At 65.1% G+C, this 27,325-nt stretch overlaps 13 protein-coding genes across 13 annotated transcripts in view; 7 read left to right on the top strand and 6 right to left on the bottom strand.

The window, feature by feature from the left end:
• Positions 1 to 408: 408 nt before the first annotated feature.
• Positions 409 to 1,234, top strand: F751_1504 (50S ribosomal protein L17, chloroplastic; the record flags this gene model as incomplete). Its single annotated transcript, XM_011400484.1, has 4 exons — positions 409 to 451; positions 541 to 698; positions 858 to 938; positions 1,076 to 1,234. The coding sequence occupies 4 exons, from the start codon at positions 409 to 411 to the stop codon at positions 1,232 to 1,234; spliced, it is 441 nt and encodes a 146-aa protein (XP_011398786.1).
• Positions 1,235 to 1,727: 493 nt separating this feature from the next.
• Positions 1,728 to 2,699, top strand: F751_1502 (hypothetical protein; the record flags this gene model as incomplete). The annotated part of the gene is made up of 4 exons (XM_011400482.1): positions 1,728 to 1,800; positions 1,958 to 2,079; positions 2,211 to 2,320; positions 2,471 to 2,699. The coding sequence occupies 4 exons, from the start codon at positions 1,728 to 1,730 to the stop codon at positions 2,697 to 2,699; spliced, it is 534 nt and encodes a 177-aa protein (XP_011398784.1).
• Positions 2,108 to 2,308, bottom strand: F751_1503 (hypothetical protein; the record flags this gene model as incomplete). Its single annotated transcript, XM_011400483.1, has 1 exon — positions 2,108 to 2,308. One exon carries the CDS (start codon positions 2,306 to 2,308, stop codon positions 2,108 to 2,110), a length of 201 nt encoding a protein of 66 aa, XP_011398785.1.
• Positions 2,700 to 2,808: 109 nt separating the features above from the next.
• F751_1501 (Protein transport protein Sec61 subunit gamma-1) lies at positions 2,809 to 3,218 on the bottom strand (the record flags this gene model as incomplete). The annotated part of the gene is made up of 3 exons (XM_011400481.1): positions 2,809 to 2,838; positions 2,948 to 3,077; positions 3,169 to 3,218. The coding sequence occupies 3 exons, from the start codon at positions 3,216 to 3,218 to the stop codon at positions 2,809 to 2,811; spliced, it is 210 nt and encodes a 69-aa protein (XP_011398783.1).
• A 254-nt stretch (positions 3,219 to 3,472) lies between these two features.
• Positions 3,473 to 5,610, top strand: F751_1500 (Lysine histidine transporter 1; the record flags this gene model as incomplete). The annotated part of the gene is made up of 4 exons (XM_011400480.1): positions 3,473 to 3,686; positions 3,921 to 4,442; positions 4,567 to 4,910; positions 5,224 to 5,610. The coding sequence occupies 4 exons, from the start codon at positions 3,473 to 3,475 to the stop codon at positions 5,608 to 5,610; spliced, it is 1,467 nt and encodes a 488-aa protein (XP_011398782.1).
• Positions 5,611 to 6,268: 658 nt separating this feature from the next.
• On the top strand, positions 6,269 to 10,192 carry F751_1499 (Hephaestin; the record flags this gene model as incomplete). Its single annotated transcript, XM_011400479.1, has 5 exons — positions 6,269 to 6,539; positions 6,664 to 6,889; positions 7,027 to 7,153; positions 7,450 to 9,395; positions 9,592 to 10,192. The coding sequence occupies 5 exons, from the start codon at positions 6,269 to 6,271 to the stop codon at positions 10,190 to 10,192; spliced, it is 3,171 nt and encodes a 1,056-aa protein (XP_011398781.1).
• Positions 10,193 to 10,610: 418 nt separating this feature from the next.
• F751_1498 (Ras-related protein RABF2b) lies at positions 10,611 to 11,990 on the bottom strand (the record flags this gene model as incomplete). Its single annotated transcript, XM_011400478.1, has 4 exons — positions 10,611 to 10,716; positions 11,205 to 11,504; positions 11,625 to 11,692; positions 11,883 to 11,990. The coding sequence occupies 4 exons, from the start codon at positions 11,988 to 11,990 to the stop codon at positions 10,611 to 10,613; spliced, it is 582 nt and encodes a 193-aa protein (XP_011398780.1).
• A 430-nt stretch (positions 11,991 to 12,420) lies between these two features.
• Positions 12,421 to 14,714, top strand: F751_1497 (hypothetical protein; the record flags this gene model as incomplete). The annotated part of the gene is made up of 4 exons (XM_011400477.1): positions 12,421 to 12,469; positions 12,981 to 13,966; positions 14,201 to 14,210; positions 14,491 to 14,714. 4 exons carry the CDS (start codon positions 12,421 to 12,423, stop codon positions 14,712 to 14,714), a joined length of 1,269 nt encoding a protein of 422 aa, XP_011398779.1.
• Positions 14,715 to 14,818: 104 nt separating this feature from the next.
• F751_1496 (FACT complex subunit Ssrp1) lies at positions 14,819 to 17,081 on the bottom strand (the record flags this gene model as incomplete). The annotated part of the gene is made up of 9 exons (XM_011400476.1): positions 14,819 to 14,970; positions 15,120 to 15,204; positions 15,338 to 15,438; positions 15,582 to 15,735; positions 15,846 to 15,996; positions 16,155 to 16,298; positions 16,474 to 16,535; positions 16,670 to 16,766; positions 16,849 to 17,081. The coding sequence occupies 9 exons, from the start codon at positions 17,079 to 17,081 to the stop codon at positions 14,819 to 14,821; spliced, it is 1,179 nt and encodes a 392-aa protein (XP_011398778.1).
• An 856-nt stretch (positions 17,082 to 17,937) lies between these two features.
• Positions 17,938 to 18,914, top strand: F751_1495 (hypothetical protein; the record flags this gene model as incomplete). Its single annotated transcript, XM_011400475.1, has 2 exons — positions 17,938 to 18,112; positions 18,430 to 18,914. 2 exons carry the CDS (start codon positions 17,938 to 17,940, stop codon positions 18,912 to 18,914), a joined length of 660 nt encoding a protein of 219 aa, XP_011398777.1.
• A 1,755-nt stretch (positions 18,915 to 20,669) lies between these two features.
• On the bottom strand, positions 20,670 to 22,176 carry F751_1494 (Serine/threonine-protein kinase svkA; the record flags this gene model as incomplete). Its single annotated transcript, XM_011400474.1, has 4 exons — positions 20,670 to 20,861; positions 21,082 to 21,646; positions 21,945 to 22,001; positions 22,103 to 22,176. The coding sequence occupies 4 exons, from the start codon at positions 22,174 to 22,176 to the stop codon at positions 20,670 to 20,672; spliced, it is 888 nt and encodes a 295-aa protein (XP_011398776.1).
• An 878-nt stretch (positions 22,177 to 23,054) lies between these two features.
• Positions 23,055 to 27,325, top strand: part of F751_1492 (Structural maintenance of chromosomes protein 6) — a gene marked incomplete at both ends in the record, with an annotated part of 8,067 nt that continues 3,796 nt past the window's right edge. Inside the window, 13 exons of the mRNA XM_011400472.1 lie at positions 23,055 to 23,288; positions 23,470 to 23,672; positions 23,916 to 24,099; positions 24,321 to 24,418; positions 24,610 to 24,757; positions 24,913 to 25,050; positions 25,223 to 25,336; positions 25,441 to 25,533; positions 25,797 to 25,919; positions 26,106 to 26,174; positions 26,385 to 26,474; positions 26,823 to 26,888; positions 27,086 to 27,277. Of these exons, the coding sequence (XP_011398774.1) occupies positions 23,055 to 23,288; positions 23,470 to 23,672; positions 23,916 to 24,099; positions 24,321 to 24,418; positions 24,610 to 24,757; positions 24,913 to 25,050; positions 25,223 to 25,336; positions 25,441 to 25,533; positions 25,797 to 25,919; positions 26,106 to 26,174; positions 26,385 to 26,474; positions 26,823 to 26,888; positions 27,086 to 27,277 (1,752 nt within the window). The remainder of the gene's footprint in view (positions 23,289 to 23,469; positions 23,673 to 23,915; positions 24,100 to 24,320; positions 24,419 to 24,609; positions 24,758 to 24,912; positions 25,051 to 25,222; positions 25,337 to 25,440; positions 25,534 to 25,796; positions 25,920 to 26,105; positions 26,175 to 26,384; positions 26,475 to 26,822; positions 26,889 to 27,085; positions 27,278 to 27,325) is intronic.
• F751_1493 (hypothetical protein) lies at positions 27,127 to 27,318 on the bottom strand (the record flags this gene model as incomplete). The annotated part of the gene is made up of 1 exon (XM_011400473.1): positions 27,127 to 27,318. The coding sequence occupies one exon, from the start codon at positions 27,316 to 27,318 to the stop codon at positions 27,127 to 27,129; it is 192 nt and encodes a 63-aa protein (XP_011398775.1).

Raw genomic sequence — 27,325 nt, 5'->3', positions numbered from 1 at the left:
TGTGTCTAAACCGCCGTGGTGGGTTTAGATGAGCGGTGGACTCAACATCGCGCCATCGATGCGTCCTGCGCCAACAGGACGCTCGAGATGAAGCGCGATTTTGGTGGAGAAGGCCTGTGCATCGGCGGCTTTTGGTCTGCGGTCGCCCGTGGCAAAAGGAAACGCGGAAAGGCAGTGCTATCCTTCTTCGCCCTGCTGCGGTCCTGAGTTGAGTGGCCCTCATCGACGAGTCGGGGAGGTCCAACCAGTGACTCGCATTGTGCACTTATTCTTCTTGTGGGCGGAACCTTGGCTGTTCCCCCCATGTCCGTGTTATCCCTTGGCGCGCCGAGGGTGCTGGGACCCTGCTCGGGTGCCCGTGCGCCCGTGAGGCTGCATGCCTTCACGGCAACCCCCTCATATGTAGGAATGAGGCGAGTGCAGATTACGCAGCTGGACCCTGTCGCCAGAGGTGGGATGCGTGGGACCGTGTGGATGACGGGGGTGGCCATGGTGAGTGATGGGCCCTGGTGGTGACCTTCCCATTCCAACCCTGCACAGACTCTCTGCAAGGAGCCCCCACGAACGGCGCCACCGTTTTTGCCATGCGCCATGGCAACAAGAAGGCAAAGCTGAACCTCCCTGCAGACCAGCGGAAGGCCCTCATTCGCGGTCTTGTCACCCAGGTCCTGAGGCACGGCAAGATCCAGACCACCAAGGTGATAATCCTGGATCATTTCGTGAGGGGTGGGCGAGGACATGCAGTCACAGAAATGCGGTACATGAGCGCTGGATGTTGTGAGCATTGCCAGACCATCGCCGAAACCAAGACAGTATTTGCAGTGTTGTCAGCAACCCCTTCACCCTCCTCGGCCCAGGCCCGCGCAAAAGCCATCCGGAAACACGTCGACCACATCATCACGCTGGCCAAGAATGGTAGCCTGCACGCGCGTCGGCAGGTGCGCCGGATGCCTCGTGTCCTGCGTGGGACCAGAGGGAAGGACTTTGCGTGAAGGTATGTGAGCGCAAATGAAGGCATGGCTTCTTTGTGTGCTCCAGATACTCCCCGACGCTTTCCTTCAATCCTTTCACGCAGGCTCTCGGCTTCGTGTACGACCCGGAGCTGGTCAAGTCTGTGTTCGAACAGGCGGCCAGCCGGTATGGTGAGAGGCCTGGAGGCTACACGCGAGTCAAGCCCGTGATCCAGCCTAGGCGAGGCGACTCTGCTGAGATGGCCACCATTGAGCTTGTGTGAATGTGCTTGTACATCTTTTGCAATGGCTGCATGCTTCACCATTTACCAGAGCACATCAATTCTCAAGGTAAAGCTCCGATCCAGCTCGCTACGGGAATCGCATCTCGAGCATACTGCCGTAAGGTGTCCTGAAGAGCCTAACACGACACTGAGCTTCTCCCAGAACGTAAAATGGGCGTATAAAATGCAGCTCCTGTCACCGCTTCCGTCCCATGTGCTGCACAAGGCCTTAGGAGTGCGACCTCGTCTTCATTACAAGCAGGGAGGCACTACCGCCCTGCGCGAGGGAGAAGCGCCTACAGCACCCGCCACCAATGACGGCAACACCCAGAGAACACCCCCAAACGGGTTTTCCTCGAGTCAAGAATCTCGCCGACGATCCGCGGCCGAGGGCGGTGCGGCCAGCCACTCCAATTTCCCATCTCGACCGGATGTGCTGTCGGCCGTGGCATCCACAACACTTGTGCTCGCACTGACGGGCCAAGCCTTGCGCATGGTCGCTCCCATTGCCTCTCCCGCCGTGTGGCTGGGTCATGCGGATGCGCTCCAGCACTACCTGAGCCAAGGTGCAGCAGGAGAGAGAGCGGGGGGGGGGGAGTCTTTCGAGTCCACATGTGTCTGGTCATGTGCTGAGGATGGAGCAGGAATGGCACTGCTGCATGGGGAAATCCGCCAGCATTCTGCAGGCGCCTAATGAGCAGCTCCACTCCATCACCATCTCAGGCGTCAGCTCCCCCTCCCTTGCTCTGGATGCCGGTGTGGTGGCGGGTGTGAGTGCCGCCAGATGGTGCCTGATGGCCCTCGTTTCCGGCTTCAAGGCCTCTTCCAATGCCAGTAATGCCCAGGTAAGCATGCTTAAGTGGATGCACTTGGTCACTTGCGCAGACGGGCAGTGACTGTTGACGATACAGAAACAAAGTGCCCCTCAGTGGATATCGCAACACAGCGACCACCCAATCTCCTCCCACCCACAAAGGCGCTGAGTGCCTGCTCCCCCCTGGACGTCGTTTGGGTTGGGGCCATTCCCGGCGCTGCAGAGGAGTGGTGCTTCAGGGGAGGCCTACTGCCCGCCATTTCCCCGGATTGGTGCGAGGGGGGATGCACTGGTACATGGGGCCAGTGTCAGCTTCAGTGGACCTGCCAGCTCGGCCAGTCCAACCTTTGGCGTGCTGGACTCCCGAAACTGCCCGCCCCACGCCAGCCCCTCCACCCTGAGCAATTTGTTCCCACGCACAGGCGAGGCGCAGCCGTCACTGCCATCGTGTTTGGGCTGCTGCATCTTCTGGATCGCAGGCGGACCCCCGTGTCGGCCGCCTGGGCGACGGGCGTGGGTGCCGCGTACGGCGCGCTCTACCTCCACACCGGGAACGTGGCGGATGCCGCGCTCGCGCACGCGCTGTCCAATGTCGTGTCTGGCCTGGGCTACAAGTTGGGGGGCACCCAGGCCCCGGATACACCGTCGTAAGGGGCATTACACAAATGAGAGCAGGAAGGGCATGATCAGACAAAGGAGTTTCTCCAGGAAGGGCCTTGGCTGCGGCCGAGTAACGAGCATGTCGCCACCAGACTCCTCTTCAAGCAGAGGCAGTGCTGCCGATGATGATCTGAGGTGTGGGTGTGTGTGGGAAGTTCTGAGCCAACAGGATCTGACGCTTCGAAGCGTGTAATGGCATCCTTTCTCGCAGAACGCCATGCATTCAACCCTGGGAGTACCTGGTTGATGGGGATGAACACCAGCTTGACGAAGAAGCCTATCAGGCCCGTGGCCAGGAAACCCATGGCTGTCAGCCGGGCCACCTTGGCGAACTCGGAGCGATCGGGCTTCTGGCACCTCTTTACTAGCCTGTCGGGACAGATTGGAAATGGAAGATCGCTGAACGGAAGGCCTTCTGCGTGCCTCCGCGCCTCGAGTATCAACACGCCTCCCAACCAACCTGATGCTGTTCTTGGCAAAGTCCCGGACCTGGCCCGCTGCGGCGTCCATCGTCGCGGAGGCCTTGAGTGCTTTGAAACGGCAGAATGAGGGATTGCAGGAACCCCCCGTCCGGGCCTCAGGCTTCAGTCGGTCCTGCTGCTTCCGCCAGGTGGTCCCGGCTCGGGTGGAAAGCGGGGACCAAGTTTTCGACTTGGGCAAGCCATGTGAGCGACACTTACCCATTCGGCCACCCACATGTCCCGCAGGCGGCCTGGACCTCCCCCTCATGACGGCTGGGGGCATATAGGCTTTCAGGAGGAAGCATGGCCCCTCCCAATGAGCCTGCGGCGGTGGGGGTCGTCAGGTTTTCCAGCCTGCACGACGTGCCGGCCTCCTTCGTGGAAGCCAACGGCGCCACGGACCCCCTTGCCCCCCGTCCCGGCACGCTGTCGCGCCTGCACAAGTCCCTGAGCACCTTTAGCAGCAGTACCAGCCTGCTGCCGCACTCCAGCAGCTGCACCTTTCAAGAACCCACAGGTACCAGGAATGTCGATAGGGGTCATATACTAAGGGCAGGACCTCTCCTGAAGACCGCCGGTCAGGCCTGCCCTGAGGCAGTTTGCATGCTCCTGGCCTGTCGCACACACAGGCCCTGGGGCCAGACATGCAGTGCCTGACTGGCTCTGCCTCCGCAGCCGACTGGCCTCCCCCATCTCCATTCTTTCCCCAAATATCCATCCTCCTACCCCCCCCTCCCCTCAAACTCCAAAGGCACCTGGTTCCAGGGCTGCTACTACCTGGTGGCGACGGTGGGCGCGCCCTTCACCCTGTCCCTGCCCAACGCCTTTGCGCGCCTGGGCTGGGCCGGCGGCACCACCACCGTGCTGGTGGCCTACCTGGCCACGCTGTGGTGTGCCACGCGCATGGCGCACCTGCACGAGTTTGGCGGCGTGCGGCGCACGCGCTACCGCGACCTGGGCGTGGCCGTGCTGGGGCCCCGCCTCGGCCGCGCCCTGGTCACCTGCCTGCAGCTGGTGGTGAACACGGGCATGTGCACCATCTACCCCGTCATCTGCGGCCAGGCGCTGCAGGGCGCCTACACGGCGCTGTGCGGCCTGCGCGCCGGCACGCACTGCCTGCCCTCCCTGTCCCCCTGGATCGCGGGGTTTTCGGGGGCCCAGCTTCTCCTCGTCGTCCTGCCGGACATCGCCAGCCTGGCGCCGGTGCAGGCCGCGGGGGCGCTGACCACGCTGGGCTTCTGCTTCCTCGCCGTCCTGGGCTGCATCCTCCACGGTGCGTGTGAAGGCTTTTTTTTTTTTGGGGGGGGGGGGGGGGCCTGCTCGCCGAGCCTCGATGGATCTCAACGCCTGTCCCACCCGCACACCCTCCCCCCCCATACACACACCTCCGTGCGCAGGCCGGGACGCGGACGTGTCCTACGCCATCGCTGGCAGCGTGGCGGGGCGCCTGTTCCCCGCTTTCTCGGCCCTGGGCTCCATCACCCTGCTCTTTGGCAACACCGTGCTGGTCGAGACGCAGGCGGTGCTGGCGGCGCGGCCCAGCGCGGTGCCGCCCATGCGCCGCGCCGCGCTGGTCGGCTACACCGTCATCTGCGCCCTGGTGCTCGCCGTCGTCCTCTCCGGCTACTGGGCCTTTGGTGCGGGCGTGGACTCCTTGGTCTTCAACTCTATCCGGCACCCCATCTGGTTGGTGGTCCTGGGCAACTTCCTCCTGGTCGGCAACGGCCTGGCAGGCTACCTAGTGAGTGGGTTTTGGTGATGGGAGGAGGACGTGGGGTGTGTGTGGTGATGGAGGGGAGGAATGAGGGGTGCAAGCTGTCAGAGTGAAGGGGTGTGGTGTGTGGTGTGCAAGTGTGGGCTAAGTGGGGGGTGCCGCATTGGGCAGAATCGTTGAGCAACCCCAACGGTCGGTGCTCCACGGCAGGACATCCAGTGAGGTTCTCGGCCTGTCTACAGAGTATAACCAAAGTGCACATGCAGGCCCCTCCCGTCTCCTCTCGAATCTGCACCCCCTCTCTCGGACCCCACCCCCCCAACCCAACACACACTCGCAGATGTTTGCGCACTCGGTGTTTGACTGGGTGGACACCCGCATCGCGCTGGCGCACTGGACGGGGCTGGAGTACCGAGACTCCTGGGCCGTCATCGCCAAGCGCCTGAGCTTCCGCTGGGCCTTCGTGGCCGCCACGGGCTTCCTGGCCGTGGCGCTGCCATTCATCACCGACCTGATGGGCCTGGTGGGCTCCGTGGGCTACGCCCCCCTCTGCTTCATCCTGCCCTGCGTCATGTGGATGATGGCGCGCGGCGCCGCACTGCGCCGCTGGGAGCGCGCGCTCTGCCTGCTCATCGCCGCGCTCTTCGTGCTGGTCGGCCTCCTGGCCGCCGTCGGCTCGGCATGGAGCATCGTGGACCACGCCACGTCCTACGCCTTCTTCTCCTGACGGCTGACCGCGTGCTGTGCGTGCCGCCGGCGACGGGGAATGGAAAACGTGGTTTGGGGGGCTGGAGCTTAATTGGCCATGGCCCTCCATGCTCAAGAGGTATACGGCGAGGACCCGCGCCCGTGGGAATCCGGGCATGCACACCTCATTTGTTTGTTTTCGGGTCTCATGACGCTCATTCGGAAGGCGTATGAGATCGCCCCGATCTAAATTTGCCTTGTTCCACCCCCCCACCCCCAAGACTTCTATGTCTTGCTTGAAATGGATAACACGTATGTGATGCCGTCCATGCGGTCCTTCCAAATCCACCCCCCTATCCCTTGTGCCTTTTGCGTGCGCGACCCCATGCCTTGCTCATACACTTGTAATTTGATATTGGGCTACATTGACGGGTTCTTAAGGGTGCTCGGCGAAGGAGATCCGGGAGATGATATTCAAATCTTCGCCAAGGACGGATCGTGATCGGAGGGCACGTGCGTGGGGTTTGGCCGTGACGAGCGTACGCCAGCGATCGCAGCACACGCCACCCCACAGCGTACGCGAGCCATGACAGGCGGACACCCACAAACGTCTCTCATCACTGGTCGGACGGGCTGCCGGCCATATACGTTGCATTCGCCTGCATTCCAGGGGGACCAGGTTTCAGTCGACGGCCACCATGGCACGCCTGGTGCGCGCCCTGGTGCTCAGCACCCTGCTTTCACTGGCGGCAGCTGCAAACCCGGCTCCCTACTACATCTCGGCCGAGGTCGTCCTCTTTGACTCAGGCAGCTCCGACATCTGTGGCACATCGCACGGCGCCTCGGAGACCTTCACCACGGCGGCCGTGGGCAGCTCGTATTACATGGGCCTGTACAAGGGCTATACTGACGAGACCTTCACGGAGGAGCTGCAGAGGCCGGCAGCTGAGGCTCACTTGGGCATGCTGGGTGAGTTTACAGGGTGTCATGACGGTTTGTGTCCCACGCTTTGGCTGCCGAGGCTTAGGGCTGTTGCGTGCGGCCATGCAACCTGGGCACTCCAGCCACTGGCCATCCCCGCTCCCCTCCACAGGCCCCATCATCAGCGCGCGCGTGGGAGACAATGTCACCATCGTGTTCCGGAACACCCTGGACTTCGACGTCAACCTCGTTCCCACCGGCTTCACGCCCATCGTCGGGGACGATTCCGACTTCCTGGACCCCGTACCGTCCAACACCACCGTCACCCTCACCTTCACCATCCCCCAAGAAGCTGGTCCCACCGCCTACGAGCCGGACACAAAGCTCTGGCTGTACAAGTGAGTTATAATTCATCGTTCGAGGGTCTAAATCCGAGCGTGTCGGGGTGCGTCGAGGATATCTCGCGTGCGCTGGATCGGATCTCCAGATCCCCGGCATTCCCGTCACCGAGATGCACGCGCCTCCCCCCGCCCAGGTCCATGGTCGATCCCACCGCCCACTCCTCCCTGGGCCTGATCGGACCCATCCTGATCGCCAACGCCTCCACCAGCGCGACCGACACCACGCGGCCCCCCGGCCGGGACATCATCACCGTCACCCAGGTGGGTATCTGGGAGGGATGAGATCTGGGTGTGCTGCCTCCTTGCCATTCGGGGTTTTGGCCAGCCATGCCCATTTTTCATTGTTGGAATGCAATTAACGCCCCTTTGGTATGTAGTTTGAGTTGTACATTGCCCTGCGTTTTGCTGCACGCCCCCCTGCCACAGTATCATGTGCTGCAGCGGCACTCTCAGGCGCAGCCTTGGCCTCGAGCACAGCCTCGCAGTCACTCCCTCGCCAACCCGGCATTGTCTCCCTCCCTGATCACACCCCCTCCCCCCACCCCCTCTCCATCCAGATCATCTACGAGTTCAACTCCCCGCTGTACGAGATGAACATGCGGGGCCGGACGGCGGAGTCCTTTGGGCTGAGCCCCACCGAGCTGCTGGAGACCCAGACCCACCACTCCATCAACGGCCTGCTGTACTGCGCGGTGAAGAACGTGAGCATGGTGCAGGGCGAGACGGTGCGCTGGCACGCGGCGGCCATCGGCTCCGACCTGGACCTGCACAACGTGCACTGGCACGGCAACACCATCACGGTGCACGGCCAGCGCGCCGACATCATCAAGATGATCCCCGGCTCCACCTACTCCCTGGCCATGGAGGCGCGCTCCCCCGGCACCTGGATGTTCCACTGCCACATCAATGACCACTTCAACGGCGGCATGATCGTGCTGTACGAGGTGGCGCCCAACGCGACGACCCAGGCGCTGCTGACCGCGCAGCTGGACGGGGCGACGCGCGACTACTACGTGCAGGCGGAGCAGGACATCTGGGACTACGCGCCGCACGGCGCCTACATGTGCGGCGGGTCGGCGGAGAATTTCACCGCCGACCAGCTGACGTACGTGGGCAACTTCAGCGACCGCATCGGGAGCCGGTACGTCAAGGGCCTGTACCGCCTGTACACCGACGACACCTACACGCAGCGCGTGCCGCGCGCCGCGGCCGACGAGTACCTGGGCCTGCTGGGGCCCATCATGAAGGCGGAGGTGGGGGACATCCTGCGCGTGCACTTCAAGAACACGCTGCCCTTCCCGGTGTCCATGCACCCGCACGGCGTCTGGTACGACAAGTCCAACGAGGGGACGCCCTACAACGACGGGACGAGCGCCGAGGAGAAGCGGGACGACGCGGTGGAGACCGGCCAGACCTTCACATACACCTGGAACGTGCCCGACATCGCGGGCCCCGGCCCCGCCGACCTCTCCACCAAGGCCTGGCTCTACCACTCGCACACCGTGGAGGACGCCGACACCTACGCGGGCCTGGTGGGCGCGCTGATCATCGGCGAGCGCGGCGCCTTTGGCCCCGACATGGTCCCGCTGGACGTGGACGCGGAGGTGGTGCTCTACTTCAGCGTCATGAACGAGCAGGGCAGCCTGTTCCTGGACGCCAACATGCAGCTGTTCCTGGCCGACGCCGACTGGACCGTGCTGCTGAACGACACCCAGGTGACGGAGCAGGCGGAGGGCGGCGAGTCCTCCCCCGCCGGCGCGTTTGCCGAGTCCAACCTCATGCACTCCATCAACGGCTTCATGTACTGCAACGGCCCGCACATCCCCATCGCGCGCGACGGCGTCACCCGCGTCCACATCATCTCCATCGGCACCGAGCCCGACGTGCACGCGCCCAACTTCCAGCGCCAGAACCTGCTGGCCGACGGCCGAGCCGCGCCCTCCGTCACCGCCATGCCCGGCACCATGCAGTCCCTGGACGTGGTCGCGCACGGCTCCGGCTCCAGCCTGCTCACCTGCCGCACCGTGGACCACATCAACGCCGGCATGATGGCGCTGTACGACGTGGTGGGGGACGTCGCCGACCCCCCCGCCGCCGAGGCCGCCAAGACCTACTACGTCCAGGCCGAGACCCTGGTTTGGAACTACGTGCCCCTGGGCCTCGACGGCTGCACGGGCGAGGCGTTCGACGAGAACGCCAAGCAGTACGTGGCGCACACCAACGTGTCCATCGGGCCCGAGGCCATCAAGGCCGTCTACCGCCAGTACACGGGACCGGACTTTGCCACGCGCGTGGCAGCCCCCGCGACCGCCGGCCTGCTGGGGCCCACGCTGTTCGCAGAGGTGGGCCAGACCTTTGCCGTCGTCTTCCGCAACGCCCTGGACATGGATGTCAACCTGGCCTTCGACGCCGGCCTGATCCCGCTGTCCAACGCCAGCGACCCCGCCTCCACCCCCGTCGCGCCCAATGCCACCCACCTTTACACCTTCCTCGTGCCTTCCACGTGAGGGAATGGTGCCCTTTTTCTTCACTCATGGGGGGAACGGATGCCTTGGTCTGTGCTGGAATGTCTGAGGGCCTAGCGCTGCCCCGCCATACACCCACTTCTGCTGCTCCCCATCGCAATCTGCCCAGACCCTTCACGCAAGCTCCCCACCCACCCCACCTCACCCCACCCATGAACCAATCACCCACCGCAGTGCCGGCCCCCAGACCAACGACCTGAGTACCGTGGCCTTTGCCTACTCCTCCGGCGTGGACATCGCGACGCACCAATACGCGGGCCTGGTGGGCACGCTGGTCATCGGCCGCGCCGGCGCCTTTGGCGGCGACCTGTCCACCGACCCCGCCCCGGTCCCCGTGGGCGTGGACCACCTGTACCCACTCCTGTTCCTGACCGGGGACGAGAGCGTGAGCCCCTACGTGGTGGCCAATCTCCAGCGCACCGCCCTGGACCCCATCGGCGCGCAGAACGACACCAACTTCGCAACCAGCGTCGTGCGCTCCGCCATCAACGGCTTCCTCTTCTGCAACCAGCCCGACCTCACCGCGGCGGTGGGCAGCCGCGTGCGCTTCGTCCTGATCGGCATGGGCACCGAGACCGACCTGCACGCGCCGGCCTTCACCGCGCAGCAGCTGCTGGCGGCCAACACCCACACCCACTCCGTGGAGCTGCTGCCCTCCATCGTGCAGACCGTGGACGTCATTGCCACCGCCGCCGGGCGCTGGCCGCTGTACACCGAGACCCATGTGCACTACGACGAGGGCATGCGATCCTGGTTCAATGTGTCGTCCGCCTGAGCGCGGGCGGCAGGGGATCATGTGCGAGGGGGTGGACGTGGCAACGGCGAGCCGGCGGAGCGGGCGAGGAGGCGTTCGGTGTACGGGCTGGACTGGAGGCAGGTATCATGCCCTGGGTGGACCCCCTCTGCCTCTCGCCTTGAGACCGCCATGCGCCCACGCATGTCGGTGCCTTTAAACTGGTGGCACACTGGTGGCACCTGTGCATGCCACGTGCCACCTCCCTCCTTGCCAAACGGCCCCCAGTAGCATTCACTTGGAACCGCGCGAGAGTATGCTGTACCTTTTCCCTCTTCTCCTCTCTCTCTCATCTGCCCGCTTGCTCTGCCCCTTACGCTAGATGGTCGCTGCGAGCTTTCGGAAGCCCTTGCGTGCATGACCGTCTGGGCCCCTGATCGCGCCTGCCCGGGGGGCCCATTCAGCCCCCCGGTACCTGCAGTGTCCTCCTGGGGAGGTTTCTACTTATTCCCTTCTCCTCGCCCCTGATCACCTTGCTGATCCTGAAGCCTGTGCGCGTGGCATGCCTAGTGTACACATTGCGAGTTGCGGCGGGGGGCAGGGGAGGGGGACATCAAAGCCTGGGGACATCACAGCCTGCAGAGCATGCACCTCGGTAGAATCCGGCGCAGTGTGAGGGGGACAGTGGGGTCGTGGCCGTGACTCCAGGTGCCGCTCAACATTGTGACGTGAGGTCTGATATTTTGCGCAAGGTGAGGGTGACGGGTTCAAGCCCAGCCTCGGGGCCTGCCCCGGCTCCTGGGCCCCATGCTGCCAGCCGGCCGGCGCGGGGAAAAGGCCGACAGATCCATACTCATCTGGCTTGGGCACGGCGGCGCCTGGCCCTCAGGGCCCTCCACCCCAGCACCAGCCACCCAGCCTCCCCCCGTCCCTTTACAGGCCTCAGCAACAGCCCGCTCTCCTGGGCGCCACGGCCGGCTGCTCGTCCAGCTGGATGCCAGCGGGCGCGGCGGCTGCGGCGGCGCGCGGCAGGCGGTCCGCAATGTCCTCAAACACCTCCACCACGTTCACGTTGGTCTTGGCGCTGGACTCGTAGTAGAGCAGGCTGGTCTCAGCCGCGTAGTTGCGCGCGTCGGCCTCGGCCACAGCGCGCGCGTCCACCAGGTCCACCTTGTTCCCCACCAGCGCGATGATGAGGTCGGGGTTGGCTACGTTCTGGCGCAGCTCGTGTACCCACTTCTTGGCGCGTTCAAAGGAGCTGGCCAGCGTGGTGTCGAAGACCACTACCGCCGAGGCGGCGCCGCGGTAGTACATGGGCGCCAGGGAGTGGTACCGCTCCTGCCCCGCCGTGTCCCTGCGAGGTGGGTGGGAGGGGAGGGAGGGGGAGGTGAGGATGGGGCAGGCACCTTCCCTACCCATCCATCCGCGATCCACCAAAGCAACAAACCTGGGCACCACCCAGACCGAATCTCACCAAATCTCGAACTTGACGTGCTTCTCAGGAATGGTTTTTGTGAAGAAGGAAGCGCCTATGGTTGACTCCTGGGCGGGAGGGGGAGGGCACAGCAAGGGAGTGGAGCAGCCAGCCTTCAAGCCCCAGTCGCATGGAATGACGGCAGGGAACCCTCAGCCTCCCCTCCCAGGCCAGCCTCAAAGAACACTTGCTCTCATCGAAGAAATAAACTCACGCCCAGCAAGAGTCCAGCCTGCCCCCCGCCGGCGCAGGTCGTACCTGGTTCTCGAAATACTGTCCACGAACAAAGCGCTGGACCAGGCTGGTCTTCCCGGAGCCCATCTCGCCCAGGAGGACTAGTTTGGACTGCTGTACCTGTTCTACCATGGCTAAAGATCAGACGGACAGCTCCCCCGGAGTGTGTCGAGATCTGGGCCTCAACTGCGCACCGCGTGGAAGCAGGTGTGGGAAGTCGGGGCGCACGAGGTCGGAGTAGGCGGGGAGAGATCCTGGCTTCTCGTCAAACCTTGTCCATGTACTTTGCTGGGAATTCTTTGCTTCCGCGACCTGCTGAGGAGCAGGGGCTCGTGTGCGAGCAACTTCTTGACCCTTCCCTGGGTTTTCCAAGCACACCCTTTCTTCCCCACCACCCCACTCGCCTGGCTGGGTTTGCCCATTGCCAAGCATGCGAAACCCGATGATGCGATCTCAGCATCGCATGCTTCCCTCCAGATGCCATGAGTGGATGTAGGATTGCTGACGACTGCATCCCGGAGAGTCGAGCATGGTTGGCTGTTGGGACCGGACGCTCCACACCATGAGGGGTGTCGTGCTCCTGCTCATCGCGTCCATCTCATGCGCAACAGGTATGCATGCGCCTTTACATGCAGGCATTCTTCATCAAGCACTGCCAGCAACCTCTCGTGGCCCCATTGCGTAGGCTCCAGCGATACCTGCGAGGCCCAGATCACTCCCTTGTACACGAGTGTGCCGACGTGGACCGATACCGCCACCCTCCTGTCGGCCCACAACCTCCGCAGCAATGTGACTGCACTTACATGGATCCAGAACCCAGGTCAGGATCTCACACCGCGCGGTGGTGGGCCACTGACTCCCCTTCTTGCTGTGGGTGATGGGGCAGGGGGCGTGCACATTCTGACTGCCCAAGGTTTCGTGGTCGCCAGCTTCACCCCAGGTGCGTGGAAGCTCAGGCCAAAGAGGGTCAGGAGGGACCCGGCGCATGTGCATGCATCCCACACTGTTGCTCTGGGTGCCCTTCCAAGCAGCTTGCCAGGCAATTCTATTTCAACAAGAGAACGCTCTCAGGCATGGCTCACCCCCAGGTCCTCACAAACCACTCTCCAGAATCTCCGTCAGCGCCAGTCTCCGCCCTGGCTGCCTGGTACCAGCCGGGGGCCCTCAACCTCCTGGTCGGCCTTGAGGATGGCACCCTCCAGGCGCTGCTGGTCCCGCGGGATGGCCTGACCGAGGCTGCCGAGACCGGCATCCCCGCCGGCGTTGCACCGGGAGCCGCAGCCGCACCCCTGGACTGCAGGTCGCCCTGCAGTATCCGAGCCCTGAGGCTGATCGGCAACGCCAAGAGACGGAGGGGCCGCGATGGGGTCCTGCCAGGGGGCCCCGTCCTCGTCAGCGTCCTCGCCCGAGGCGGTTTGGACGCTTCAGAGCCCAGCACGGCCTTTGTTGTCCGGGTGCCCGGCGCCAGCGAGGCCCTCTTTGACCGACTGGGGCCCGCGCTGGCGTCCTCCCAGCCCCTGGAGTCGCCCGGCATCGCTCTGCTGGCGCGTGGCGTGCTGACGGGGCGGGCTTTTGCCGCGGCTGGGGCAGAGGGACTGTCGCCCCCGGAGCCATGCCTGGGCCTCGCCGGGGACGAACTGATGGCGGCGGCGCAGGGCCCCCACGCCGTGCACGCGCTGACCCGCGCCGGCCGGCTGGCGAGCCTGAGGCTGGGCCGGGGCGGCCGGCCGGGGTGCACGCTTGCCGCGCAGCGCGCCCTCCCGCCCGCCCTGACCGAGCGGGACGTGGCGCTCACGGCGGCGGGCGGACACACGGTGATCGTGGCGGGGGGCGGCACGCTGGCCGCCTACGAGGCCGGCGGGCGGGGATCGCCCCGCGGCCCGGCGCTGGCGGCGCGGCAGCCGCTGGCCGCAGTGCTGGCCGCGGTCCTGTCCCGTGGTGGCCGGCTGCCGGACAGCGAGGGCGGCATGGGAGTGCTGCTGGAGGGCAGCGCCTCGGGGCACGTGGCCGTGGCCCTGGCGGGGCAAACCCTGGCGATCTTCTGCCTGGCGCAGCCCCAGGGTCCCGCTCTCCCCCGCGGCCAGGGCCTGGCCGCGGGGGCGGTGCAGGTGAGGGGTTGTGGCAGGAAAGGAAGGCATGGAGGTTGGGGGGAGGGGAACGTGGATGGCGCCGTCGCCCTACCAAGACGGCGTGTGGGCACACAGGAGACTGGGGCGACAGGGCTGAGAGTTGGTGTAATGCCCTCGTGTGTATGTTGCCCTCGCAGAGAGGGCGATGCCCCCCTAGAATTCCGCGGAGGTATACCACTTGCCCGTGTGAATCCACTCCCCACCCTCCCGCAGATCCTCCAGGGTATCGGTATGGTGGCGGTGGTGGCGGTGGTGCTGGTGCGGGCGCACGCGCGGCGCAAGCATCGGGTGGAGAGTGTGCCCAGCGTGGAGCGCCTCAAGGCCTTTGAAGCCATGCTTGCAGACCCCAAGACAGGGGGGAGGGGTGGTGAGCAGTGATGATGAGGGGGTTAGGCAGCTTGGGCATGGTGGCGGGCAGTCGGTGCTTGCTGAGGTGGATGGCCCCTCTCCCTGGTGGGTGAAAGCCGTCCATCACAGTCAGCCATCCCTGCACCCCTGTGCAGGGCTGACTTCAAGAACGGGGCTGAAGTCCCACGCGCCGAGCGGCGCAAGGGGCGGGGCAGGCGGGAAGTCAAAGCGGGCACATCGGAGAGCGCACAGCCCCCCCTTGAGGGGACGGGCCGACACTGCCAGCTTTGAGAACCTGGGTGGCAGCGAGGACGACAATGATGCCTCCGTTCACATGCTCCTCAGCGAGCTCGATGTGGAGGTGCTGGAGGAGGGGTGATGCATGCTGTGACACCAGTGCGCAGGACCACAGAGCTCTCTCTGCGTGACCAATTGAGAACTGATTACAAAGAGTGACATAGCTTTAAAACATCGCATCATACGTCAGTCGGAGCTGCGCCTCCGCTTCCTGGGCCCCGCAGCTGCGCCCTCGGCTGCCAGCACCCGCTGTAGAGCCGCCGTCGACATGTCATCCTCCGACACGAGCTCCACATCCGAGCCAGCCTCTCCCTCTGAATCACTGTCGTCGCTGGACCCTGCTGGGATGGAGAGGAGGACGTGACCGGACGTGGCGTGCACCGCTGGGAGGAGGCGGGTCTATCTACGACTGATGGCGGCGTGCAGCCACCATTGCCCTCTCCAGCTGGGAGCCTAGGGTAGAGTGATCTCTGACCAAATGACCCACCTGCATCAGACGTGCCGGGTTGCCTGGACCCCCCCGGCGCAGCGTCCTCGTCGCTCGACCCCGCCTCAGGGTCGAATGTCTCGTCCTGTGTGGAAAAATGATCTGAGTTTGCGGGCTGAGGTGAGGGCTCATAGGAAATCAGTGGTCTAGGTGCGGGTGGCAGGCCGACCTCCTTTGCATCCCAGCACACCCCATGCTGTGCTACTGCTTCACCCCACCTCTGCATCTGATGAAGAGCTGGCGTCCCCTGAGTCCTCGCTTCTATCTGAACCCTCGGAATCGTCAGCCGGGGGTCCCAGCTTCTGGTTCATCATGTATGCTGCGACGATGTGGCAAGGGGGGTGTTTTGCCACGGCGGATTTCAGCTCCTGAAGTGTAGCAGAGTCAGTGCAGGTCAACGACTGGACGGGCACCATGTCAACTGATCCCAGCTCTTTGGCCCCCTCCCCACGCCAGGCTCACATTCGAAGGGCCCAGTCTCCTCACGCGGCAGCATCCCAAACTCCTCCACCCTGCCATCCTTGCGGTGCACAAACACATCAAAGGTGGAGGATGTTCCCCCCGCCCTGGCCAGCTCCATGGCCTTAATTTCTTCCCGCGGGATGAACAGGGCCGGCTGCAGGGGATGGGAACTCGGGCCTGTTGATGGGAGTTGGGTCTGCCCGTCTCCATGCCACCAAGAACCACAATGGTCACTTTTCAGATGAAAACGCACACAAAACTGACCGATTCCAGGAAGCAGAGGCCGGCGGGCATGGGGAAGAGGGTCCCCGCCCTCGCCTTAACATGGGCGGGGACACCCGAGTGGCCCGACGACATGCTTCCAAACTGTGCCGGGTCGGGGGAGCAGAACGAGGCGGGCGGGACGCCTAGCTGCCTGTGGATCGCCCAGGGGATGAAAGCGGGCTCTGAGCCCGGCTGGGTCGTGGTCGCAGCTCGCAAGCCAGAGAGTCGGAGATAGCAGCGGTCGTACCCTTTGGCCCTCCCCTCAGGCTTTAACCCACGATGATCCCCCTTGCACAACAATTGCCTCACCCGAACAGCTGACAGAGGACGACTGCGGCGGGCCCCTCCAGGGGATCCCTGCTGCCTGGGCTCTTCACAGCCAGCTGGGCCGCTGCAGTGGTGCTGATGACCACCGCTGTGAGCGGCGACTTGCCGTTCAGCAGCCCTGCATGGCTGGTGTGACCAGGTTTGGGGCAAGGGTTTCCCAGCCTGCCTGAGAAAGTACTGGGGAAGCTCAGGCTGCTCGACGTCCTGCCCTGAGGCTAGGTCGAGCGCTCCCTGCCTGATTAATGGCCATCGTGTAACCCCCCTGAGGCATATGAGGGCAAAGCACCCACCCAAGACTCACTGTGAGATGACGAGGAAAAGGAGCACCTTGCCCTTGGAGTCGCCAGGCAGAGAATCCAGGATCTGCGTCACATACGGTGATGTGGGTGGGATTGGGAGGGAGAGGGGGACCAAATCACTTGGAAAGAATGTCCATCCCCAGGATTTGCTGGGTTTGGCATTCACACTGCATACACTGTCCTCTGGCCACACCTCACCAGAATGTGGGTCACTGCAGCATATGGTATGCTGATGCTGGTCTTCGGGCTGTGCAGGGAGAATGATTTGTCATGGAAGGCCAGGTCGTGCTTCCCCCTGTACGCGAAAGATGAGAAGGATGGTAAGCGCAGGATTGCCTGTGGGGCTTGCAAGGGCGCAGTCCTGGAGCACCTCGCACCGTGGGGTCACGAAATTCAGCTGCGGCACCGTGCACAGCGATGGCTGCGCCGCAGGTCCCTGAGTGGATGCTGGTGGGGTTGGGCCTGGCTCCCCCTTCTGATGGAGCCCCTCATCGAGTACATCGGCGATGAGCCCGGGGAGGATGGACTGGGCGAGGTGCGCCGACTGCAGGACGCCTAACAAGGCCGGACCTGCCTTGAGTGGCTCCACGAGAGGCTTCAACCTATCCATGTTTGAAGACGTGATGGTCTGTGGATGCGTGAGGGACCTTTGATGATAGGGCACCCCGATGCGAAGCTGACGCGCACGGGTTTAAAATGGCAGAGTGATCTCCGTATGTGTTGACCCACAGACGATCCGTGCGTTGCACCCATGAACATCCCTGAGCATACGGGTTGTATCTCCTTACAGAAACGCGACCAAATGCCTGCTGGTGTCTCCCAGCAGTTCGGGGAGACGTCAAAGTGAGTGAATGCCCCCTCTATGCATGCAGACAATAGCACCGAGTACATTCTATGGCCCTGAACTATACACTCCAGCGCTTGGTGTTTAGCAATGACCATTGCAAACCCATGCCATGGAAGTTTATCCATCCTTGAGGTATGTGGCCTGAGTGTGTGCATGGAATCCCGACCAGCTGGCACTATCAACAGAGCACGCTAAGTGCAATAAGTTTGTACCTATTATGTACGTCTCTGTGCGAGCAGCAGCAGCTACTATCAAGCCAAACCCTTCCTTACAAACCAATACATGGACCACTGAACGATGCACCTTGTGTCGAGGTATACACGTGCCATGCAGCCTGGTAAAGGCGCCAGGCTGCAGAAGAGAGCATCAATACAAATCGACCCTGGAGGGATTACGTGCAATGACCAACGTAATTTTCATCAAACGATTACTCAGTCATTAAAAGTCACTCACTGGTGCCCGCGGCCTTGCCATCTTTGGAAATATGTATTCGTTTTAATTACGAGGTGAAGGCTGAACAGGCGCAGCTGTTGAGACTGGGCCCCGCCCACGCAGGCCGGTCCCTCGTGAGACACGCAGACCCGACAAGCTGGATCCAACACAACAGGCCTACCTGGCCATGGCTACCCCCCACCCTCCCATGAGCCAATTACTTCAGGCTGTGGGTGCTTCGTCCGTGTCTGATCCCCTGGAGCAGCTGAAGGCTGCCCTGAGCGCCGGGCAGGTGCAGGGCGCGTCATTCAAGCGCGCCCGGGTGGAGGAGCTTGCTGCATCGGCAGAGCAGCAGGGCTTAGGTGGGCGGTGGCTGCGGTGAACTCGCGGGGACCACGTTGCATTTGAGAATGCGATCGCGGCCTGCTGAGTGTGTCCTCTGTTGGGGGCTGCCGAAGCCCATGAGGAGACGTGCCCCAGCTCGGCCTCGTGGTGCATGAATCCGTGGGCAGACCCCCTCCCGATTGCATGGCGACGCAGCCCTTCTCCATGTGATGTGGAGTCGCTATCCTTGCAGCAAAAAGCTCGTCACGAGGCCCCATTGAGCACCCCTTGGTTCACCCAGGGTCACCTTTCCCTCCCCATCGTCACACGCTACCCATGCCGCCCCCCCTTCCAGGCCGATGGCACCACTCCGGCGCCCCGCCCCCGCCCCCCCCTCCCGCCCTGCTGAGCGGCAACGGCGGCCAGGGCTTCCACAACTCCGGCTCCGAGTCGCCCGAGGGCGAGGACGACAGCGCCATGCAGCGCACCGGCAGCGGCCCCGCAGACCGCACTCAGGCCACCAAGGACAAGAACCGCAAGGCGCAGCAGCGCTTCCGCCTGCGCCAGAAGGAGAAGATGCAGGCCATGGAGGCGGAGAACGTGCGCCTGCGCGCGCTGCTGGCCGAGCACGCCATCCCGCTGCCCCCGCCCCCGCGGCGCTGCTCAGCGGCGGCGGCGGCACGGGCGGCGGCGGGGAGGCCGGCGCGGCGCCGCGCAGCGCGCCCGGCCCGGCCTCCGTGTCGGCCATGTACGACGAGGTGGAGGGCGTGCTGGACGCGACCCCGGGCATCCCCCCCCGCGCCCTGGTCTCCTACCTCCAGGCCTGGGCCCGGGACCTGACCGATGACCAGAAGGCGGTGCACCGGCACACGCTGCTCAAGTGGCACGAGTGCGGCGCGGCGGAGCGGGTGCGCATGTGGGTGGAGGCCGCCACCAGGCCCGGGCCCGAGGCCAGACCGGGAGAGGGGCAGGGAACCCCTGCCGCGTCCGCCGAGGGTGGGGCGACGACGGCAGCGGGGCCCCCGCCGGGGCTCATCTCGGGCCTGGTGGCCGCCGCAGGAGGCCCAAGGGGCCGCGCCGTGCCTCGTGCCACTGACGACGCGCCCCTCGAGGAAGGAGGGGCGGCGTTGCGCGTGGGCCTCCCGGGGGCGGCCTAGCGTGCCGCACTCCCGGGTGCTGCCCTCCTTTCCAGCCACATTTGCGGCGAGTGCAACGTTCCGTGGCGCCGCTCGGCCCCACACATGCTTCCAATCAACACCTTGCTCTATTGACGCACATACCCCCGTGCCATGCTTGCTCCTCATCCGACGGGTGTAGGCGACCCCCGCCCAGAATGACACCTGACCCCTCACCCCACACACATGTGTACTGGCCTGCCCCCAAGGCAATGTTACATGCCGAGATCGAGACGGGGTCAGGATGCCTGCAGCGAGCGCGGGTTGGGATCCCCAGTAAGCAAACTCAATTCTGGGCGTACTGCTGCTGGTGGTGCTGCAGACGCTCGCGTGCCACCGACTCACGCCAGCGAGCCAGCAGGAAGCCGCCCAGGGGCCCCGCCGGCACGTCCGGGCCGGGGCCTGCGCCCCGCTCGGCGCCGCCGCCGAAGACAGCGGCCGCCGCGCCGCGCAGCGCGGCCAGCTCGGGGTCGTCGCTGGCGGACAGGCTGGCCAGCATGTCGCCCAGGGCGGCACTGGTGGACCCCGGCGCCAGCGTCTCAAGCTGCGACAGCGCCGCGACAGCCGCCGCCGCCGCACCCCGCGCCGGCTCGTTGCCGGCCGCTGCCGCCGCGGAGGATAGGGCGGGGCGGAGGAGGGCGGCCACGGGCCCGCCGCCCGGCGCCGGCCGCGGCCAGCGCCCATCGGGCGAGGGCGCCGCGCTCGTCGTCCCCGGTCTCTGCGCGGGCGTCGCGTCGACGCCGCTCACAGGCACGAAGCGCGAGGTGGCGGGGAGCGGGCCGGCGCCGGCGCCGTTGCCCTGGCGCGACAGCAGCGCCAGGGGTGCGACAGACGGGCCAGGGGCCGCCTTGTCGCCTGCAGAGGGCGTCGCGCCCGGCGGCGCGCTCCGCACGGTGGCGGCGTTGTCGGCGGCCGTGCTGGCCGCTGCGGCGTCGAGCACTGGGTTGAGATGGGGTCCCGGGCCTACGCCAGTCGTCCCCTCTGTTGCGCCGATGATGCCGGGATCGGACGCCAGCGTCCGACGAACAGGGGCGCGTTCCAAAGGGAGGCTTGACGTCGCCAGAGCTGCCGCGGCGCCCGCCGACGAGACCATCCCGGCGGCAAAGTCCCACCCGTTCTGGCCGGCCGCCTTGCCGTCGCTGGCCTCGGCGTCGCGCGGCAAGGCGCCCGCGCTGCCCGGGCCGGCGGCCGCCGCGAAGCGCAGCGCCTGGCGCGCGGCGTGGGTGGCCACCAGGTGCGGCAGCTCGGGGCACGCGTCTGCGCCCGCCACAAAGGGGTGGTGCAGCAGGTCGGCGGGGGAGGGGCGCTGGGTCGGATCCTGCGGATGTTTGGTTAGTGGGTGAGGGTTACGGAGCAGGTAACCCCCGCCTGCGAGCCAGGCCTCGCGCGAGGTCCCATCGCACCTCACCAACTCGGCACATCAGAAAAGGGCAGCGCGGCGCCAGTAAAACCCTCCACCCCCAGCACCACGCGCCTTGCGGAGGCACTGCCATACAAAGTCCTTGAACTCTGTGGAGAAGGGACCCTCCAGGGAGGGGGGCTCATCCCGCACGATCATGAAGAGGAGGCGGAAGGATGACACCTCGCCCCGCGGCGGCTCTCCCCGGGCCATCTGCGCGTTGGAGGGATACTTTTGCTGTTCGCATGCCGGCGCAGCAAGCTCAGAGGCAGGGTGGGCAAAGGACTCCACAGGAACACCGACTGGCCGGCCTTGAAGAGTTGGTCGCGGCGGCGTAGTGGCGTACCTGGTATCCAAGCTGCAGGTGCATGTACAAGCGCTCAGCCCTTCCCCTTCCTCCGCCCCAGACAAAACAATCCGACCACGCGCCCACCTCGATGGCGGAGATGCCCAGGGACCAGATGTCCGCCGACATGTTGTACCCGTCCCGGGCGTCATCGGGCCCGCCCGGCACCCCCGAGTGTCGCTCCGGCGCCTGCTCTATCACCTCCGGCGCCATCCACAGCGGGCTGCCCACGAAGGTGCGCCGCTTGTAGCCCACCGTGCCCGACAGCTGGGCGCTGACTCCAAAGTCGCTGACCTTGACCGCCCCCGCGCTGGACAGCAGGATGTTGGCGGCCTTGATGTCGCGGTGCATGCGGGCCTGGGAGTGCAGGTAGGCCAGGGCCTTCAGCACCCCCCGCAGCACGTGGGCGATGACAGGCTCCGGCAGGCCGGCGACGGCTGCCGGAGCGGCTGGGTCCGGGGGGCTGGCCTCCGGGGATGCGGTGGGTGGTGTGACCAGGAGGTCGGCCACCGACAGGGACATGAGCTCCATGACGATGAGGAGGCGGGAGGAGCCGGGGACCACGGCGGAGGCGTAGTACTGCGTGATGTGGGGGTGGCGGCAGCCGCGCAGCGTGTTGATCTCCTCCTGCAGGTCGCCGATGTCCTCCTCCCTGTTCATTTAGGGGGAAGGGGGGGTTGAGCGGCACACATGTCAGCACGCGGGGCGCAGGGCTGGGGTTTGAGGAGTGGTTCTCCAACGATCGAACTTGACCTACACAAGTGCGCCTGCCTTGTCGCATGAGCAGCCCACGCAGGCCCCGCCAGCAACCATAGGCATTGGAGGGGCCAAGTCGCCAACCGGATCTGTGTGATACTTGAACGGCCACACTGCCATGTGAGAGCCCTCTATATAACAACCAGCACAGCCACTGCCCAGCCCTTGCGGAGTCGGCTATTCCCCAGACTCACAGGTCCTCCAGGTCGATGACTTTGACTGCCACATCGCGCCCTTCCAATGTGTCCAGCCTGGGGGGAACATGGGGAAGGGCCATGCAGAGTTGGGAAGTCGCTCGCTCTGATGCTGCATGCTGGATGTTGTACGAACGCGGCAACCCCTCCTCGCTCACCCCTTCCATACGGTGCCGAAGGAGCCCTGCCCGATCTTGTGCAGCAATTGGTACCGGTCCAGGACCCCTGTCATTGCGAAGGGAGGTGACACAGATCGGGGCGTTTGTATTGCCTCTGCGAACCTTTGGATATCGTGGTAAACTTGAGATCTATAGCTTCGGTGTGGCGTGGAGTTGGGCAGGATGCTCGCCGGAGCTGGACCTCGAACACCCGACCATGCCAAATCTGCTGCCTACAGACATCTCTCAAAAGCCATTGTTTCTCATGAGTGTTCAATCAAGGCAGGATGGCCCTCCAGTTCTCGCAGGTTACCCGTGCTAGGGAGTTTTGGAGATCCGGGACTGCACAGCACACCCCGCATGGGCTGGCGAAACTCGATTGAATGTCGAAGGGCTGGATCGCGTCCCCCACCAGCACGAAGCCCAGCCTACATGCTGGCGGTACTGTGAGGAATGTCCTGTGCATCCTCATGTTGTTTCAACTCCGCGACCAGCCCACCAGCCCCTCCAGACCAACCTTGAACCCGACCTGGCCACGTCTCAATAAGTCAAGTCTCCGCTGGATTTGGAGATCCCCTGATTTGCAGCAGACCATGCTGAAAATATCACAATAGTATCTACAATGATACTTTCGTCGGTGACCTGATCGCCGGTGCACGGCTCGGGCTGCAGGTGGGTCAGGGTGCTCTGGTACCTGCCCTGCCTGTCGTGGCGCACCCTGCCGGCCAGTAGCTTCGTATCTGCGTTGTGCGATGCCCAGCTTGGGACAGTGGTGCTCAATGGATTCCACGTCTCCTTCTCCCAGTGAGCTGGGCCACGCTGACCAGGGCCTGTGATGCGTGAGGTACTGGGACCTGTCGACAACCAGACCATGCCTCCTGGGACCCAGCTGCCAAGCCCACCCGGCGGTGGCATGTGTCGTGGTCCCTCCACCCGGTCACGGAGGAAGACGATGACCTCCCCGCGCCGGCTGGGCCCCTCCCCAGGGACGGGCCATGGCGGGGTGGAGCCCCTTGCCTCCCAGCCGGACCCCAAGCGGGCGCGTCCAGGCAGTGAAGTGACGATCCTGGTTGGCGGTGACGAGAACAGGGCCGTGGAGGAGCCCGCCGCCACGCGCGATGCGCAGAGCGATGTGGAGGAGCCCGAAGTGGCTGAGGAGGAGCAGGTTGAGCAGGCACAGGTGGAGGTGAGTTCTTGGCATATCCGAGGGCACAAGGGGTGTCGAAGCGGCCTGCCCTTCTGGAATGGGAGCAGCTGGCAGGGCTAGGAGGGCGAATGGCATGCCACACGGGTGTAGGCTCCCTTCCACCTGCAATCCCTGGGTCCTGCAGCCTCCAAGACCCCTCTTCCTCACCGGCTCTCGACAGGCTGAGGCCCCCCTGCCCAGCGGGCAGGCCAGGGCGGGCCAGGTGGCCACCATCACGCTGGTCAACTTCATGTGCCACGAGCACCTGACCATGGACTTTGGGCCCAACGTCACCTTCATTTCGGGGTCAAACGGGAGCGGCAAGAGCGCGGCGCTCACCGCCCTGCAGTGCTGCCTGGGTGCCCGGGCCCGGGACACCGGCAGGTGCGGTGGGTGTGGCTGTGGGCATCGTTTGGCGATGCACGCGCGCTGCGGGCTTGCATGCTGTGGTGTGGGATGCCCTGCGCTCTGGTGGCGGGTGCCAGGCCTGAAGCCCGGTGGCGTTCTGCGCCTGCCTCGACGCTCTGAGGGATGAGGATGCATTGCTCTGGGGTGCCATGAATGGACCACCGCTGCCCACAGGCCGGCATGCAAACCCTCGCCCTCGCCCGTCCCAACCGCATGCAGGTTCAAGTCGGTGCACGGCTTTGTGAAGCATGGCATGCCCTACGCCCTCGTCAGCGTCACCCTCTGCAATGAGGGGCCAGACGCCTACCGTGCCGAGGAGCTGGGGCCCAGAATCACGATAGAGCGGCGCATCAACAGCGGCACCGGTGGCCACATCAAGATCCGAGACGCGCAGGGCCGGGAGGTGGGAGGGAAAGGGCGGGGTGGTCCGAGGGAGGTTTAAAGGCCCTGGTGCTTGATTTCTTTGTGCCTGGTCTGTGCTGGGCCGGGAGACTCCCACATCCCATTGTTGATCCCTCGAGTGCCCAGACTCAACCCTGCCCCGTCTGCATCCAAACCCTTGCATGCTCGATGCCTGTGTCGTTTGCCAACCCTGCCCAGCAATCTCCGCCTTCTCGCGCGCAGAGGATGTCTGGCGCAAAGGAGGTGACAGCCCTCATGGACCACTTCTGCATCAACGCAGCCAACCCCGTCGTCGTCCTGACCCAGGACCTGGCGCGCGGGTGGGTGGGCAGTGTGGAGCGACGCGCTGTGCGTGGGTCCCTGCTGGCTCCCGCTGTGCTGGCGGTGCAGAGTCAAGGATCCAGACGGAGGGGTGGAAGTGCGCCGTGCCCTGCACGCTGCGGCATGCCCTGTACGCTGTGCCCCGCTGCACGGCCCCCTCGTTTCTCACGGCACGCTTCGCCCGCCGCAGTTTTGCCGGGCAGGCCAGCGAGGGGGCCAAGTTCCAGTTCTTCGAGGAGGCCATGCACTTCCAGGAGATCGGGGCGAACCTGCGCCTCGCCAACGAGCGGCTGGAGTGCATGCTGGCCGCCAACAAGGGTGACGAGGCCGGCCTGCAGGTGGGACCTGGGGCTGGGGAAGAGGAGGCGGCCAGGGCTTGCTGATGCCGGTTGGGACGTGGAGAGCCCAGGCCGGGAATGGACCCGACACAATGGTAGGGATACTGGCAGGCTGTCCATCTTGCAGCACAGGCTTGCCACCCCAACCCCATCAGGGTGCCGAGGCCGATCTGGGGGCCAAGAAGTCACGCCTGGAGCTCCTCAGGGGGGTGGAGGCGTGGCGCGCTACCCACGTGAAACTGGCCAAGGGTCTGGTGTGGAAAGCCGTGGCAGAGACAGAGGCAGACATCCAGGTGGGCAAAGCGTGCTCAGCACAGAGGTATGGGCTCGACATTATTATTGGTACAGGGTGGTCATGCAAGCGGATCTCCCATTCGCTGTCTCGGAGGAGCATTCGGTTGTTGAGGGGAGTATCATGCAGGAGCATCGGCCATTCAAGCCCAAGCATCCTCGACGCTGCACCAGGAGGTGGAGCGGGACCTGGCGACCACGTTCCCAGAGTCGGCCGAGCAGGCGCGCGCCGACGCCAAGGCCGCATGCGCCCGAAAGGACGAACTTGATGTGGCGATCTCGCGGGAGGTGAGATGGACACACGTGGCGCCGCTGTTTCAGCGCAGCTTTCCAGTGGGTACGGTCCATGGATTCCCTGGCTGATACCACGTCCCGACCCCGCCGTCATGCAGGAGGCCAAGGTAAACGATCTGAAGGAGGCCATCGAGGGCGTCACCCAGACAGTGCAAGCGCTGCGTGCCAAGAAGGCGGCGGGAGTGCAGGAGGTGAGCGTGAGGGTAGTTCACACTGAAGCTGCTGGGTCATGGCGTTGGGTCGGGGGACTCCATGCGGGAGGCAGGGGCATGCATGCTCCTGGGCGCAAGCTGTGCTTGCTGTAACACCTGCCGCCCATGAGCCACGTGACAGAAGCTCTCGTGGCAGCTTGTGGGTATGTTTTTCTTTGGGGGGGGGGGGGAGGTTTTCGTCTTGCTTCTGCCCACTCACTGCCACTCCCCTGTCCGTAAGCTCAAAACATTCCCCGCTGCAGCTCTCCTCCGCGAGGGCAGACCTGCGGCGTCTGGAGGGCGAACTTGCAGGCATGCGCTCCGAGCACCAGTCCATGGCCGAGGCCATCTCGGAGGTGGATGGGCGCGGCGCGGCCGAGCAGCGGGTGAGCGCTGTGTTCTGTCCACGAGCCTATGAAAGCATGGATGGCACTGTGTGTGTCTGCGATCCGGCCCTGCGTCCAAGGCCCCCCCTGCCTGTGGGTGGCGAATGATCGTGCTCCCCGGCGGCTGCGGTCTTCTCCACCCATCATTCCCCCAAGTCTCCCCACCCTGCGTCCGCCCCCCCCCAGGCCCGCCTGGAGCGGAGTGGAGCGGCGGTGAGGGCGGCGGAGCTGGAGGCGGAGGCGGCGTGCGCGGCCGTCGCTACCCACCGCCTGTCGATGCAGGAGGGCGCGGCGCGGCATGAGGCGGCGCGCGCCGCGCAGCAGGCCGCGACGCGGGCGGCGGTCCGGGCCGAGCGCGGCGTGGGTGCCGCGGAGGACGCGCTGCGCGCGCTGGGCCAGGCTCGGCGCGACCCCGTGCAGCGGTTTGGCGGCGCGGCGGCCGCGCAGGTGCGGCGCGCGATCGAGGCGGCGCCGCGCTCCTTCGCCCGGCGGCCCATCGGCCCCGTCGGCGCCGCGCTGGCGCTCAACGATGACGTCTGGGCCCTGGCCGTGGAGGTGGGGCGTCTCCGGGTGTTTCAATGTGGAGCGATGGGCAGATGGGGGGGTGGGGGTGGGGGGTTCCGCGCTTGGGCGGAAGGGGCAGTCGATTTGAGGGGCCAGATTCCGGTCTGTAGAGGCTGGATGTAATGCAGGGGGGGAGTTTATGATCGCATGTTTCTCGGGACAGGTGGTGTACGGTGTCTTCGGGCGGGTGGAGGGGGAGGAAGGGCCATGGAAGCATTCGTGGCCGGCGCCAGGCTCTTCGCCGCCGTGCCGCAGCACTCGTTGGGTCAGCGGGAGCACATTCCCCCTCGACCGCCCATTTTTGGTGGCTCAACACACCCCGCCCGCCTGCTCCCGCAGTGCGCAATCGGCCGGACGCTGCCCAACTTCCTCGTGCACAGCCACGAGGATGCACGCGCCCTCAGGGTGAGCAAGGTGGGGGGGTTGGTGGGACCGAGGGCCATGCCTGTCGCTGGTGTGGGATGTTTGTGAGCGAGGGAAGCACCTTCCGTCCGCACTCGCCACTCTGCCGTCCGCCAGGTTGGACCAGCCTCGTCAGGTTCGTCCCCCTCAGCACCCAGCCCCCCCATCCCTCGGCCCCCCCAACCCCCACTCCCTCTCAGACGCTGATGACGCGGTGCAACTGCCGGGCGACGGTCATCGTCTACAACTTTGACCACCCACCCCATGTGGTGCCGGCCCACCTGGCGGCCGCGCCGGACGTGCTCACCGTGGAGCGCGCCCTGGTGTTCCCGCCGGGGGCTGAGGGCTCTGTGCTGCGCAACGTGCTCATGGACCACCAGAACATAGAGCGCGTGGTGCTGGAAAGGACGGCAGACGACGCGCTGCGGCGCATGCGTGAC

This window comes from Auxenochlorella protothecoides (assembly GCF_000733215.1).
Source record: "Auxenochlorella protothecoides strain 0710 unplaced genomic scaffold scaffold14, whole genome shotgun sequence".
Classification (NCBI taxonomy): Eukaryota; Viridiplantae; Chlorophyta; class Trebouxiophyceae; order Chlorellales; family Chlorellaceae; genus Auxenochlorella; species Auxenochlorella protothecoides.
This window is presented reverse-complemented; position numbering and strand designations above follow the sequence as displayed.